The sequence below is a fragment of the Carya illinoinensis genome, chromosome 3, assembly GCF_018687715.1.
Source record: "Carya illinoinensis cultivar Pawnee chromosome 3, C.illinoinensisPawnee_v1, whole genome shotgun sequence".
NCBI lineage: Eukaryota > Viridiplantae > Streptophyta > Magnoliopsida > Fagales > Juglandaceae > Carya > Carya illinoinensis.
The window spans coordinates 8,426,464-8,442,389 of NC_056754.1; the positions used below are offsets into that span (position 1 = coordinate 8,426,464).

The 15,926-nt window shown below is 38.5% G+C and overlaps 2 protein-coding genes and 1 long non-coding RNA gene across 3 annotated transcripts; 1 reads left to right on the forward strand and 2 right to left on the reverse strand.

The window, feature by feature from the left end:
- Positions 1–1,944: 1,944 nt before the first annotated feature.
- On the reverse strand, positions 1,945–5,080 carry LOC122303048 (receptor-like protein kinase FERONIA). Its single transcript, XM_043114577.1, has one exon. It carries the CDS (start codon positions 4,896–4,898, stop codon positions 2,184–2,186), a length of 2,715 nt encoding a protein of 904 aa, XP_042970511.1. The 5' UTR covers positions 4,899–5,080; the 3' UTR covers positions 1,945–2,183.
- Positions 5,081–8,957: 3,877 nt separating this feature from the next.
- Positions 8,958–11,284, forward strand: LOC122305609. Its single transcript, XR_006241173.1, has 2 exons — positions 8,958–10,338; positions 11,093–11,284. It is a non-coding gene; the product is annotated as an uncharacterized LOC122305609 (long non-coding RNA).
- Positions 11,285–13,091: 1,807 nt separating this feature from the next.
- Positions 13,092–15,738, reverse strand: LOC122303049 (receptor-like protein kinase FERONIA). The gene has a single exon (XM_043114578.1). The coding sequence runs from the start codon at positions 15,687–15,689 to the stop codon at positions 13,275–13,277; it is 2,415 nt and encodes an 804-aa protein (XP_042970512.1). The 5' UTR covers positions 15,690–15,738; the 3' UTR covers positions 13,092–13,274.
- Positions 15,739–15,926: the final 188 nt, after the last annotated feature.

The following is a 15,926-nucleotide window of genomic DNA, read 5'->3' on the forward strand; positions in this document are numbered from 1 at the left end:
CAGAAACGACCCCGTGTCATTATTTTGGTTCAACGCACTACTGGGCGTCCCAATATCTTTTCCCGACTCTGAACCTACAACATTGGAGATAGAATGATTTTCCCTTATAGGATCTATAGAAGACCCATGGATGGAAACATCCATCATGATCTGACTAGACTAAATATGCGTCTCAGGGATTGCGTGAGCTACATTAGACCCAACTGTATCCTTAACATTCACCACATCATCAATAACAAATTTCACATTTTCTTTAACCACATTATCAACGGAATCAACAACATTATCAGTATTCAACGGCACCTCCTGCACTTTTTCTCCCAATTGGCTCTCGACATTTTCTTCCTCATGAGAATTTTCAATCACCATAGGCATATACCACCTTGCTGCACCTTCTTACCATCTTCCTTAGTAATGTTCACCCATACTTTTCCGCATCTCCCACCATCCTTCAAATTTTCCTACAATTTTTTCTTGACCCCTTTACAACTTTTACTATTATAGACTTGCACCAAACAGCTTTGACAATAGGTTGGGAGAGTTTCAAACTCAACCTCTTGAAACCAACTATTTGGATTTTGAGGAAGTCCAATCCAGAAACCTGACTCGGTGGGCACATCCATTTCAACACACACCCGTGCACTGTCAATTATTATTGCACACATAGTGCTATTACTATATTTCAAAGAAAAGCCACATGATAATAATTTGGTGACAAACTGGGCAAAAAGATCCGAACATGAACAAGACAAGGTTTTTTTCTCTTCACAAAACTCAGTTGTTCAACTAAAAACTCTATAATGTACCTCATCAATATCATAAGACTCACGAGCAAAAGCCTTAAAAAATGATTTTCATTAGCAAACCGAAGAAAAATATTACATGGCCTTCACATCAAAGAAACCACATGTTGTTGAACAAGGCCCCAGCGGTTGAGAATGAAGGATCGGATAACATCTAACGACGGACGGTGGCGCAAAAACTTCAATACAAGGGAAAATTTGAAAGGTGAGTGGAAAGTGTTGTTTCCTCTATAGAGAATTCAACGCAAACATCACCATCAACAAGCGCATGCAGAGGCACCACCACCTACAGAAACGGTTGTGGTTTTTGTGCCACCAGATCGACAAACGAACCGTCCACCATGGGGAAACAGCACCAAAGACCCACCCTGGGCACTGGCAATAGCCATGGAAACCCAAGGGCCTCATGCACAAAAATACAAAAAACTCAAAATCGCCAAAATCTCAAAAACAAGAGCTTCGAAAATCATGCTTGCCCGATCCCCAACATGTTCCCATGTCTTAATTTAATTTAAAAGATAAATTTTAAAATTTAGATATTATAAATTAAATATTACTATTTAAGTTATGTGAATTATGTACTTTATTAACCAAATTTTTCACAGTACGTCTTTTAAAAAAGCAACACACTATACACCCACTGTGTCACTCAAGCCACTGCTCCAGCTGTATTAACTACTCTACCGGCCACCATTCTCTATTGAAGAATTCTACTTATCATTCTCTACACCATACATCAATATGTGATTTGTCATTTTTATCATTCTGGTTGCTTTTTAAAAACACATACTGATGTATAAATATGTATGTTTAAATAGAATGATAAAAATAACAAATCACATATAGATGTGTAAATATGTATGTTTAAATAGAATGATAAAAATGACAAATTGCATATTAGTTTGTGATATTGGATGATAAGTAATATTTCTCTTTATTTTTTCGTAAAAATGAAAAAGAAAAGAGCAAATTTTTTTTTTTTTTTCAAAGAAGAGGACAATTCCAATTTTATTGAAAATTGGTTCCTTCCGATTGGGTTTAAAATTAAAGTAATAAAATCATTATGCTTACGGAAGATACCAAATACAGATCGTGAACCCCATAACACAGATTTAATATATGCAGGACTGTAGAATCGATATTACTCTGAACTGTAGATTATCTTTCGCATATGCATTTTTTGTTCTTTGAAAGCAACCAAAACCCCTGGAATACATTAGATACACTTGAGCATCAATACCTTTATTCACGCAAACTAAAATCCCGACAATTTAATCCCTTCCAACTAATTTAATTTATCACATACTCGCATTACCACTGTCATCCTGTCTCTAAATAACAAAGCAATAGTTTACTGATCAATATAGCAAGTACCTTCTTTTACCGTCCTTGAGGATTCATTAACTCAGAAAACACAGCTCCAGAGGACACCAGTCTATCTGAATCCTTATTGGTACTGCTAAAACTTTGCTCTGCACTACTTGTCATCGTCACTTCGCTATTGCTGTATATACTTGACACTTGCGCACCGCTACTACTGAACATGTTATTACTGTCATCACTCTTGGATTGAGGCAAGAGAGCCTTCTCAGCATCATTCATCTCCAATTCAACCACATGATCATCACGCTTGCCAGCTTTTTCAATACTCTCTTGCAATTGCAATGCGAACTCAAGGCCCCACACCACATCATTCATCGATGGACGTTCGACACCACTGTCATGCAAACAACTCACAGCAACCTCACCAAATTTACTCAAACACTCGGTCGCAATTTTACCGTTCAAAGTCGGATCAACAATCTGACCAAACTTTCCATCGCGAAAGCTTTGTCGGGCCCACTCTGCAAGGCTCACTTGCTTCTTCTCAGCAGTTTTCAATATTGGTGGCCTTGCAGACAACACTTCACACAGGACAACTCCGAATGAATACACGTCGGATTTATCCGTCAATTGTTGTCGCCTGTAATACTCGGGATCTAGATACCCAAAGCTACCCTTGACGACAGTGCTAACATGGGCCTTAGACACGCCCGTGGGTCCCATTTTGGACAACCCGAAATCAGACACCTTGGCTACCCATTCCTCATCCAGTAAGATATTGGTGGTTTTCACGTCACGATGAATGATGGATTGTTTCGCACCTGTATGTAGGTAGCTCAAACCTCGTGCTGCACCGATGCAAATCTGAAGACGCTGCTTCCATGAGAGAGGAGGATTGTTGGACTTGTAGAGATGATCACGTAGGGTTCCGCGGGCCATATAATCGTAGACGAGAATCATCTCCATACCATCGTTACAATATCCAATCAAAGAAACAAGATGCAGATGGCGGAGTTGCGAGAGCAGCTCAATCTCGGTCTCGAACTCGTGTACTCCCTGTTGAGAACCTGGTACCAAACGCTTGATCGCCACTGGGTGGTCCCCACCGTCTATATAGCCCTTGTAAACGTTACCAAACCCCCCAACACCAATGATGAAAGTATCGTCGAAGTTGTGGGTGGCCGCTTTAATCTCCGCCAATGTAAAGTATCGACTCAGAGCGGATGGTAGAGACGACTTGCGGATCTTTGTTGACTTGGTCGTAGTGAACGAAAATGGACCCCACCAAGAGGTCCCATCACTGGAGCCCGAGTCCTTGACTCTCTTTCCCCTCCGGAGAATCAAGAAGCCGATAATTGAGAGAAGAATAAATCCGGCGACTCCACCAGCGGCGGCAGCAAATATTGTTGTTCTATTCCCTTCCGAGCCTTTTGCCTGTGCTGGTGGCGCAATTGTTGGAGGGTTCTGTGGACGTGGATCGGGGTTGGGTCCTGATAGATTGCCGTTATTGTCGCTTACTTTAAAGATTTCGATGCCGTTCAAGATTGCATCCCGGTATGCAGTGTGCAGCGTTTGCGCTCCTATGGCGACATAGAGATTCACTTTCTTCTCGGTTCCTTGACGCATCGAAACGGCGTAGTCTCTATACACGGGCATACCATTTCCACCACTCCACAAAATCACGTCGGCTGCTTCTTCGGCGGTTTGATTTGCTATGAAAATATGGAATCTTCTGTCTGACACTTCAATAATTTCGGGTTGAAACTCGCAGAAATGCAGCCTAATGAGGTAATAAAACCCAGAATCTACGGGGAATTGCCAGGTGAGCTTGTAGCTCAGGTTGATGGATGAGTTATTCCCCAGGATTCGGGCAGTGCGATAGACAGCTTCTGGGGCGGTGTACTTGGGTACCTTGGCGCTAAACTTCAGGTCGATAGTATTGTTGAAAGGTAAGAATAACTCTCTATATTCTTTTAAGTAACTGAAGTCGTCTTGCCATTCCCGGAACATTCCAGTGTCATCGGCGGATGAGATGGCTGCCCCTCCAACGTTTAATCTGTATACCATCTCGAGAGAAGTGCTGTTCTCGATGCGGTACTGGCTCTGCTGGCCGATAAGATAAGGCTCTTCAAGATTGTTAGCAGGAGTGTAATAGAGATTAGTAGGCATCGACAAGATTTCGATTCCGTTGATAAAAGCATAGGAATTGGAAACGTTCGGAGATGGAGTGAAGGTTATGTTCAACCTCTGATCTTCTTCGATATTGACACAGTATTCTCTGGATATGGTCTCTTTAGAATCGGCATCTGCGTTAAGTGAAGCGTTGAAGTTGCTAAGAAGGGTAAAACCACTAACTTTGACAGAGAAGAGGGCATTAGAGCGATCGAAGTTGGAGTAGAAAGCGGGGTAAAAGTATAGTCGAACGAATTTTTGGCCCGCAGTGACGGGGAATACGTAGGTGAACGGGGCTAGAGATAGCCGTGCATCGGTAAAAGGCACTAGGGGGACATTCGGCGCTTCTTTAACTGTGCTGGTAAGAGATGACTGGCTTTGTGATTGTTCGGGAGTGAGAAATTTTGAATTCACGTCTCCAATCCAGATCCGAGTATCTGATGCAGTTGAATTTCCAGAGGAGCCACAGTTGAGGAGAATTTGGTCGACCGGTGTGTAAGGATACGGCGAGTTACCGGCGACGGTGCTGGTCATGTGGTGCAGCAAGATGACGACAAGGCAGAGAGAGGCAAAACATGGTAGGAGTGGGCGGGTCATCATTGTAGCAGTGAGAAGACACAGAGGAGGTATTTTGGTAAAGTTTAGAGTATGCCCTATAAAACACAAATCGAGCGAGGAAGACGGTGAGATGTTGCCCGGTGGCTGTGGGTCATTGAGCAGTGGAAAAGTCTTCGCTAGTTGTCAAACGATCAGTCATGATCAGACAGCTAGTCAAAAGAGGGCAGTTTTTGACTTTTTTCTTGGGAATAACATTACTCAAATAGAAAATATAAAAATGAAGAGAATCAATAATGTTGTTAATAACTTAATATGATTATCTCATTTAATCAGTGGTATGATATTGTTTACTTGAACCGTTCATACTTTTTTGATTTATTATGAAGTATACAATAATCAATCTTTTGTAATAAAAGATTATATAATAACAACATTTAGTTATGAAGATTAACTACGTAACTCACCCAGTTACTCCGTGGACCGTAGTTGCAACGATAAGGGCATATCTTCTCGAGCTAGTGCTAAATGCAAGCTAATTGCAGTGGACGACTGCAACAGTAAAAAACTTCAGCCTTCACTTTCAGCATCCCTGTAAAAGCCCGTGAGTCTCTGCCCCAAAACATTTCATTTTCTTTTGATATTTTATTCATTAACTTATCTCTTTATCTCTTTATATATGTCAAATTATGTGGTGATGAGAGTAGAAAGTAGCATTATCTGGCTGGCTGCCTCCCTGCCATCTACAAAGTTGAACATCATCTTTTTTTTTTTTACCCTCCTAACAAATATATAATATATAGATAATAAATCAAATAATTTAATTAATTTAAAAATAATAAAATAAATAATATATATTTATATATAATTTGTGAAAGTTTGAAGATGATAAATAAAATTTTTTTAAAAGTAATTATTATCTGTTAGTGTGATTATTTTTTTATGAAAAACTTACTAAGAGGAAGGAGGGGACTTTGCAGCCAATGCTGAATCTACAAAAATAAAAATAAAAATAAAAATTGTAGAGTAATGCTCTGTCATTTTCTATATTAAACTACGTTAGAAATAAAATTAGAATAGTCAACCTAGTTTTGGAAGGAAAAAAGAAAAAACAAACATAACGGGTCTGGTGTCACGATCACAAATCGAACCTTGTGCCGTGTGCTAAGTGGTATGAATATTATGTGACATCAATGCTACCCCACTAGAGATATTAGTGTAATTGCTTGAGAAACCTTTGGTCTTTCTTGTTTTCTTGGCAAGCAAATTATTTAATAGATAAATTATGTGATTATAATGATACAAGATTGAGTAGGGTAGAAGTCTCCAACGGTCATTTCAAAACAAATAAAAATAGCAATAAAATAAAAGACAACAAAACAAATTATTTTGTCAAAAGATTGACTCTAACTCAATTCCACACGGGGATGCCGTATAAAAATGGTTATAATATAGTTTGATAAATAGACTATAAACCTACGATTAAAAACAACAGTCAAGAGAGGTGCGCTGCATTTGGTTGATCTGGTCAACTGTAGGAGACTATCATGAACACGTTGTCTTGATCACTGGTTAGGAAAAGTAAAAATATAAGAGAATAGTAGTCCGAAGATAACCCGATACACCGACGAAGGTCCACCGCTGATGAGGGTGGTACGTGAGAGACATACACTACACTAAAAAATAAAAAAACACTCAGATATAAAAGATCCGAAGTCGCTGACCTCAAAGGCGCCATGCGTGGCACCTGGAAACCTTTGGTTATCATATATGGTTACCTGCAATTGCATTTAGTGATATTGTTATCAAAACCTTTGAGCTGGCCTGCCACATTAGCATGATTGATTTTGTGTTTTGTGCCACATTAGTATTTCATTTTGCACTCACGTTAACGTAAAATACTTTATACTTCATAGTGTTTTGTGGCACGATCAATAAGAAAGTTCTTCGCGACTTCATGGAGTATATATACTTTGTAGTGTTTTGTGCAACGGTACGAAAGTTCTTGATGACTTTTAGAGTGTACATGCATCGATTTTTCTACCCAATTTTGGGAGTATATATATGGGTTTTGATTTTCTTGGATTTCATAATAATTGCGTTTTGGCGTTGGCAGTCTTTTTCAATTGTTTTGTGAATTGTCGTGATTTATATTTTCTCGGAGGTAAGCAAGTTGCAAGGACACCTCTATGGGTCACACACCTCCAAATGGCTGCAACTTGTTTTTTAACGTTTTGTTTGCGAGGGGTTTGCTCCAACATTTCTTTTCTTAATTTTTTTTTTTTTTAAATTTCAATTTGTAGTGACATGTAAAATTGGACCACACCTTTCGTTCATTGGCTATGATGGGCAGACCACCTGATCACTTTCATGGAACTAAGACTGTTCATCTAGATCGAATTTTTATCCGGCCTAATCCAGAACCTGGATTTCGGTTCCGGGTTTCAGCTTAGATTAAATCTAGATTGAAACCAACATCATTAAAACCAGATTTATCCGGTCTAGACCCGGGTAGAAAATCCGAGTTCCATATTCATAATCTGGTTAACCGAGTTTGTATGTAAAGGACGGTTAATCTTAACTACGAAACCATAGCCTGTTGCCCAGATGACTAACACAAGAGAGGGGGTGAATTGAGTTGTATTAAAAAAATAACAATTATAAATCAAATATATAATATAAAATATAAACAAAATATAAAATAGCAATAAATATAAAGAGTAAGGGTAAGAGAGAAGCAAACTCAGTATGTTAACGAGGTTTGGCCCCACTTCCTACGTCCTCGCCTAAAACTACCCCTTGAGGATTCCCAAATTCACTATTCAACCTCCTTAAGGTGGAGATAGAAACCTATTACACCTTTGAACAACACCGCTACAAAGGATCCGTGTAGAACACCATCTACACTTGCAATCACCTTACACGTGGTGATTCAACTATTCTCTGTGTAGAACACTTTCTACACGTATAAGGGTTATACACACCCTTTTACTGATACAAGAGCTGATAGTGGGTAGGTTATCAGAAAACACTCCTCAATGAATGGAATAAGAACAATACAGCGCAAACTATATCTCTCAAAATGAACAAGAATTAAGGCTCAATGTTTAGAGAAGAGAGAATGAAAGTTTTGAATGAATGTTGTATGCTCTAGATGTTGTGAATGTGAAATTCTCAAATGATCTATTTATAGGCATATGAGATTTCATATTCAAATTTAAAAAGATTCACATGTCAAAGACAACATCATTCACTTTTTCAAAAAATTCAAATAAAAGGTTCTTCCTTTTCAATTGTCAAAGACAACATCATTCATTTTTCAAAAACTTCAAACCTAATCTTTTACTTTTGGCATATGACAAAAGGAGCACACTTTCCTTTTTCAAAAATTCAAACCTAATCTTTTACTTTTTGCATATGACAAAAGGAGCACACTTTACTTTTCAAATTTTTCAAACAAAATCATCTACCATTTGTATAAGTCTAAAAAAGCATCAATCACTTTTGAAAATATTCAAATAAAACATGCACATGTGAAAGATGACAATCAATCATCTTTAATATTTTCAAAGTTCAACCCTTTAATCAAGGTATGCACATGTGAAAGATGACAATCAATCATCTTTCAAAATTTTCAAATTTAATTTTCAAAATATTCATGCACATGTGGAAAATGTATTTTAATGCTTTATGATAAAATATTAATTTTTGAGCCTTAATCCTAATTTCGAATTTTTAAGAGATTTACATATTACTCTATGACTTTAATGTGAACTTGTTCTCTTCTTGCTCATGCTTGGTTCCTTGATGTGCTTGACTCCATTGTGTAGACAACTTGAGCTTGAGACTCCTTCATTCTTTGAATTCATTTGTTATCATCAAAATCCATGTGTAGATATATAATTACACAAAACTTGAAACCTTATGTTCAACATAGCCGATTCACTCTCTCATCTGCGCTCCCCCCTCCCCCCCGATTCACTCTCTCATTTGCGCTCTCTCTCGCTCCCTCGATTCACTCTCTCATATGTGCTCTCTCTCTCTCTCTCTCAACCCTAGCTACGAAACCAAAGCCGCCGACATGATGATCTCAAACACCCCCCCCCCCCCCCCCCCCCCACCAATCTTTGCCCACCAACACACTCACAACCATCAAGCTCTCAAACCCATCTCTCTCCAACATCCATCCAAGCCTTCCAGACATAGTAAGCCTCTCAATTTCTCTCTTCATTGGCATTTTTTTGGCTCTCTCTAGTCATTCAAGTAAGGCCCCCACCTCTTTTTGTATTTTTTTTCTCATTCTTCAACCTTAGATGTAAAGTTTTTAATATCAGTAGGAGTAATGGTTTCTTGGATGGGTTCGTTTTTTTGTTGATTTTACCATATTTTTCCTCATGGAGTGAAATGGAGACAAGTTTTTTTTTTCTTTTCCCTTTGATCTCAAGGAGTATGTTAGTTCTTTTTGTATTTCTAAATGACAAACATTTTTCTTTGCACATATGGCCAAGATTTGAGCAGGAGATCAGTGAGACTCTGCACAAAAGGCATTGGATTATGCTTGTGGAGTTGTAGTTGTGACTGTCCTCTAATCCTTCAAAACGGTGCCTGTCACCAACCTAACACTATAACGAATCACTTTGAAACCCTACTACTCTTAGATCTGATCCCATGATTTGCATTATATTTTTTAGTTACTAGTAGATTTTAGAATCTTCGATGTGCTCTAATGTCTAGGTTATTTTTTATTTTTGGGTTGCTTTTTGACTCCTGGAGATCTGGTATATAACTTTGATGTTGTTGGAAAATCTCTTTTTGCATTATTTCGTGGAGATCACATAGTTTAAGAACATAATAATATAGTTTTTTTTTTTAGGGTGGGAATGGGTAGTTGAAATAGCACAGGGGGAGGTTATTTCAACGCTATTTGACTAGAGTTATTTTTAGGTTGCAGCAAAGACTAGATTTAAATTTGTACATATTCTTTTTCTAAAATACAAATCTTGCAAACCTTAAACCACCTATCTATCAAGTATCTCCCTAAGTAACTCAAAAAAGTGTAATTAGTAGTGCTGGACTACAATTCACAGCCAAGAAACTTCAAAGCCCTGCTGTGTGACAAATGTAATGTTTTTTTGGAATTTTCATTTGGCTTTCATTTTTTGGGTTTAAATTTTCACTCATAAGGTTTTATTTTTAATTTGTTAAATTAGAAAAATATACGGAGAGTCGGCAATTAAGATGAATTTGGGATTGTTGCAAGATTCACGCACTAATGTGGTTTTCTTTGATTCTCTAAGTGAATATATGTGAATAATTCAGTATTTTGGTTGAGTTTTTTTACAGGTACTTATGATTTTTCAATTTCTTCTTGACTGGGTTGGAAGAAAAATAGAGAAATTTATCTCTTTGAATAGGACATTACTTTATCTATGAGCTTTAAAAGCTATGAAGACTAGCACGGCGATGTCGCCAAGTGTCATGAAAAGTAAGAAGAGGGAAAGTACAAATAATAGGGACTCCATTCTTCATCGTCGTTGTTGCTATTGCTTTGGGTGTTAAAGATATTTACAGAAGTCGTATGGACACATAATCACAGAGCTGCTATTTTTGTGGTTTTGAATTTTTTTATCTGATGTGATGAGTCTTGTGATATGGAGTGTTGAATTGCTGACGTAGTCGATTTTTATTAGGGGTTGTTAAAACCCAAGGATCGATTGACTGTTCTGAAGAGACACTCTATTTCTAACCTTCGATTTTAGAAAACCTTTGAAGGAATTGGTCTAAATGTCCGGTTGCTGTATAGGTTAGTATCTACTAAGATGCACCATGGAAACAAATTGGTAACTAGGCTTAGGGGAACTCATTCTTGTGCTTTCTGAAGTATTTAATAGCTTATAGGCTTTAGCTGCCATACTATTTATTCATAAGTGAGTTTTTTCTTATTTTATAATCTGCTGAATTTTTTTACTAGTGTTTCATGCTTGCGTTTCTGTTAATGTTTTGAGTAATCATCTTCAAATACAAATTGTCATAATCCAAAAAGCTTTAATGATGCAATATATGACTAGAAGATTGGAGGAGGTAAATTTGGGTTTCCCTTTAGGAATGTGTAAGAGTAGTAATAAGGTAAATTTGGAGTTGGTCTATCTTTGGACTTTTTGTTGGTCATTCTAATGAAAAAGGTGATGACATTACTTCTAATGCTTTATCTTCTTTCCTTTTATGTTTTTCAATGACAGAATTGCAGGGCTTTGGTAAAAGCTTATGAGATGAACCCATTGATTCATCTTCCGTTTGGGTGGCTACAGCAAATAGACTTTAAGTTTTATTTAGTGTGATTAAATCACATAGAAGACTATGTTATTGATATATAACTCATCTTGTAATTTTATATTTTGTAATGTAATGTAATTTGTAGTGGATTGCATGCATTTTAATTTTTAATTTTTATATATTTTATTATTTAGGACAATGTTAGTATTATGCTTTTTTAATATTACTTCTTAAAAAAATATTTCACAAAATATAGGCTTTTATAAAATTAAAAAATAATAATTTTCAACAATTTTTTTAAAATTTCTATAGTAAATATAGGCTTTTACATAAAAGAGAATTATGCTTATGTTACTTATAAAAAAAAAAAAAAGAATTATGCTTATACTTTTCAACATGAATTTTTCTTAAAAAATCTTTAATATAATATAGGTTTTTATTAAAAAATAAATCCGGGTTGAACCCGGAATCCGAAATCTGAGTTTTACAAAATCTGAGTTCATTCGAGTTCCGGTCCAAATCTAACCCGAACCCAGCCTGGGTTTAAAATCTGGATTGCAGTTCGGATATACCTGGGTTCCCGGATCGGAACCTAAATGGATGAATGATGGACTAACTAATGGACAAGCTAGAGATCAGTATGTGTATGTACTGTAGTGGCAAGACCCACCAAGTATGGTGCGGTACATAACATACCACCCTAGATGGTAATTGGAATTTGGATAGCGACCTTCACTTGACAGGCTGGTGGCTACCCGGTAACGGTTCTCCATCGAATCTCCATTTCACATTTGCGATATCGACCATATATATGACTCTGCAAGATCTAGCAAATCAAGAGCTAGGGAGGGAGGCCCAATTGCAATTTATGAAGCTTTACTTTGACATAGGCCGGTTTGGTTGATGACTTTGACTAGCATCAACTTGAAGGCTTAATTTTTTTAAGATAAGCAAATGATATAGTTTTGTTACCTCTTACAATATAAAATTGATACTGTACCATGTATGTGATTATGGATCTTTCGTACCCACCCACTTTCGGTTTAGTGGGCTTAATTAATTTACACTGTCTATTAAACTTTTTTTTATATTTAAAAAAAAAATATATGTACAAATTTAATGTAATTAATAAAAAAATAAATTTTATTAAAAATAATATTAATTTAAATTTTAAATAATCAGTATTTAATTAAGTGGGCGATTCTCATTCTAACCATCCGATACACGTAATTAACCCGATCTTGTTAAAAGCAAGTTGCTGGTCTTCACCAAGTAAAAGGAAGATAAAAAAAAAAAAAAACTGTTACGTTACCAGATATGTCATGTCAATGGCCGAGATATTTATAAGGCACTGACTTGCTTGCGCATTAAAACAAACTGTCTCGACTTCAAAGCGCATGTGATGTTCCAACATCCTTTTTATGCCCCAATCCCCTGCACCTTTTCTGAGGTGTAATCGATTAGATTCCTTTTGGTTTTTGTCATGTTTTAAAATTAAATCGTCTGATATACTTTAGAATTCAATCGATATATATCGATTTTATAATTTAAATAACCAATATGGTATCGATTATATTCTCAAATCGATATTTTTAATTTTATTAATTTTGATTCGGTTTAATTGTATTTTTTCAGTATATTATATCATATATAATATATAAAATATTTTATATAATTTAAAAAATTAAATAAATATATATAAATCGGTTTTGGTTCAATCTATTATTAGAAATAAAAAATCAAAATTATAATATGATCCATTTTTTTTTTTTTTTTGAAAGGTAATATGATCCATTTCGGTTATTAAAATCGGAATTAAACCGAACTAAACCTTACAATCCACTAGTTCAATTCGGTTGAGTCTAATTTTCTGGTTTGCTGATTTTTTTTTTTTTTTTGTTTTTTAATATTTTTTCATCCCCACCTTTTCTGCTAGGACGCCTTCCAACCAAATAACACCATACCTTTAATAACAACCCCACCCACCGTTTCTATAAAGTTAGGACATCAACATTTCCATTTCCGTGATGAGTCTTCGTCAACCATTTAACATAATTGCTCACAATATTATAATTATACTACGTTCTTAAACTAAACCCAATTGCTCTCTGTCTCTCTCTTTGTTTTTTCTGGTTTGGGAATGAACAATTATTGTCCGGCAATGTTGGTGATCTCAATAAAAATCTTCCCCGGTGTCGTATGTGGCCCGCAGCAAGTCAAATCAGGTAATTGCACTTGGACACTTGGCAAGGCAGCATACTGTGGACTCACCAGACAAGATGCCTTGACACAACGTGGGTTTGTTCGTTTCACCCACTTAAGCCCCGCCTTGTCACTGAAATACCTAAGCAGCTCCTTTCGAGATGCACTTTTCTTCCGTAACGTTGGACACGAATGCACCAGATCACCATGGTTCCCTGTTTCAGATGCCACCAGATTTCCTCTCCCGCACAGTGGAACTTCCTCGTCTATCATAATCCTCTCAGCCCCGCCCCCACCATCGGAAATCTCCTGCAATTCTCTTGCAACCTCAAGGGCCCTCAACACTTCGGCCATCGTTGGCCGTTGGTTTTTTTCCTCACACAAACATCTATACGCTATGTTTGTATACACCTGCAAGCACTCTGGGGCAATCACACCCACCAGACGGCTATCAATGATCTGATCAACGGTACCCTCTTCGAAACAACGCCTGGCCCATTGGGCCAGACTGTGTCGCTCGTCGTCTAGCCCATTATCCACCGCTGGCCTGGCACACAACACCTCGAATAACACCACCCCAAACCCGTAAACATCGGACTTCACCGTCAGATGACAGGTCAAGAAATAGTCCGGGTCCAAATACCCGAACGTGCCCCTCACCTGCGTGGTGACATGGCTTTGGGACAAGCTTGTTGGGCCCAACCTGGAAAGCCCAAAGTCCGAAACCTTGGCCACCCAGTCCTCGTCCAAAAGAATATTGCTGGTCTTGACGTCGCGGTGGATGATCGGGGGTTCCGCACCTTCGTGGAGGTACGTTAGCCCTCGAGCAGTACCGATGCAAATCTCCAGCCTCTGCTTCCAAGACAATGGAGGATCATCCGTGTTGTAAAGATGATGGCGGAGCGTTTTATGAGCCATGAAGTCATACACAATGATCATGAACCGTTCGTCGTCGCAGTAACCGATCAAAGAGACCAGGTGGGGGTGACGGAGCTTTGATAGCATTTCAATCTCGGTTCGAAACTCATGGTCCCCTTGCCTCGAAGCTGGCCCGAAGATCTTGATGGCAACCGGGGTGCGTCCGCCATCGATGTAGCCTTTGAACACGTGGCCACAACCTCCTCTTCCAATGATACGATTCCTTTCAAAGTTGTTTGTAGCAGCACGAATCTCCTCCACTGTGAAGCGACGGCACAATCCTTCAAGAGATGTTGATGTTTGGATATTGTTGGTCTTTAGTTTCTTCCTCTGCAAGAATATTGTTAAGCCCAAGAGAAAGAAAACGGTTGCGACACCCAGGCCAACTCCAAAAAAGAGAAGGAGCAATAATGTCTTTGTGCGCTTGGAGTAGGTTGTGGGGTTTGGGACAGGAGGGGGTAATGAAACTTTAGGCTGGGGTCCAGCAAGACTGGCGACAGAGTTGATTAACCTGGCGTCAGGAGGGGGTAATGAAACTTTGAGCATTCTTGCAGACCGGGCAGTCTCCCGGGGTGCTGTGAAAGAGGGTGCGCTCGTGTATTTGATATGAATTGCTCTGTTATATATAGGATTCACACCTGAATGCACGAGGAATTTGGTATCCTCAGACCATTTCCGGAACATCATGGCGGAGCCCTTCATTGCTCGAATGGAACTCCGGCCCATGTTTAGTCGGTGAACCATCTCAAGACCTGTGTTCTTTTTTACAAGAAAATCAGATCTAGGGGGGCCGGCACCTTTATTTCCAAAACGAGTGTAATAAAAGCCTTTGGGCATCGAGACGATCTCAATCCCATTTATAAACCCATACGCATCATGTGAGGCATCTTTAGACGGAGTAAAGGTTATTTTCAGGCTCCTATGCTTTTCCAAGTTTACGCAGAACTCTTTGACCAAAAACTTTGAGCCTAGCAAATCTGCAGTTAGGGAAGCGCTGAAATTCCTAAGGAGGGTAAAAGGACCAGCAGTAACACTGAAGTAGTCCTTAGACCTTCCCAAACTTTGGTATTTAGCTGGACGGAAGTGGAGGCGTATGAATTTTGGGCCCGGACTGATACGAAACTTGTAAGTGAATTGAGAAACAAAGATCCGAGCAGTAGTGTAAGGGATACGATCGAAAGATGGCTCTTGGGAGATGAAATTTGAGACTACTGAGCTAACCTTAGATTGTTGCGAGGAAAAGAAATGTGAGCCAATATCTCCAGTCCACTCCCTGCCATCTGGATCAGTTGATATGGCAGAAGAACCGCAATTAAGCGCCAAATTAGGGATGGCGAAGTAATGTGGAGAGAAGGGATTGCTGGTTATGATTGTTAGATAATTGAGGAAGACGAAAACCGAGAAGCTGAGGTGGACGAAGGAAGATTTGCACGAGTGTTGCATGGTGTGGGATGACAAGCTGACACAATCTAGCTAGTTGGTGAAGGGAGCAAGTGAAGGTGCGCTGGCTATAAAAACATGGGCAACCGAGTAGTGAACGTGTGCGCGTGAACATGGTGGGGTCATGCATGGGAGATCAGTAGACTGAAGAAGACAAAAGTGGCAAAGTTAAAAGAGTTGCCTGGAAGGACATGGGGAAGCATGCGGCCGCCGGGTTGAGAGAGAGAGAGAGAGAGAGAG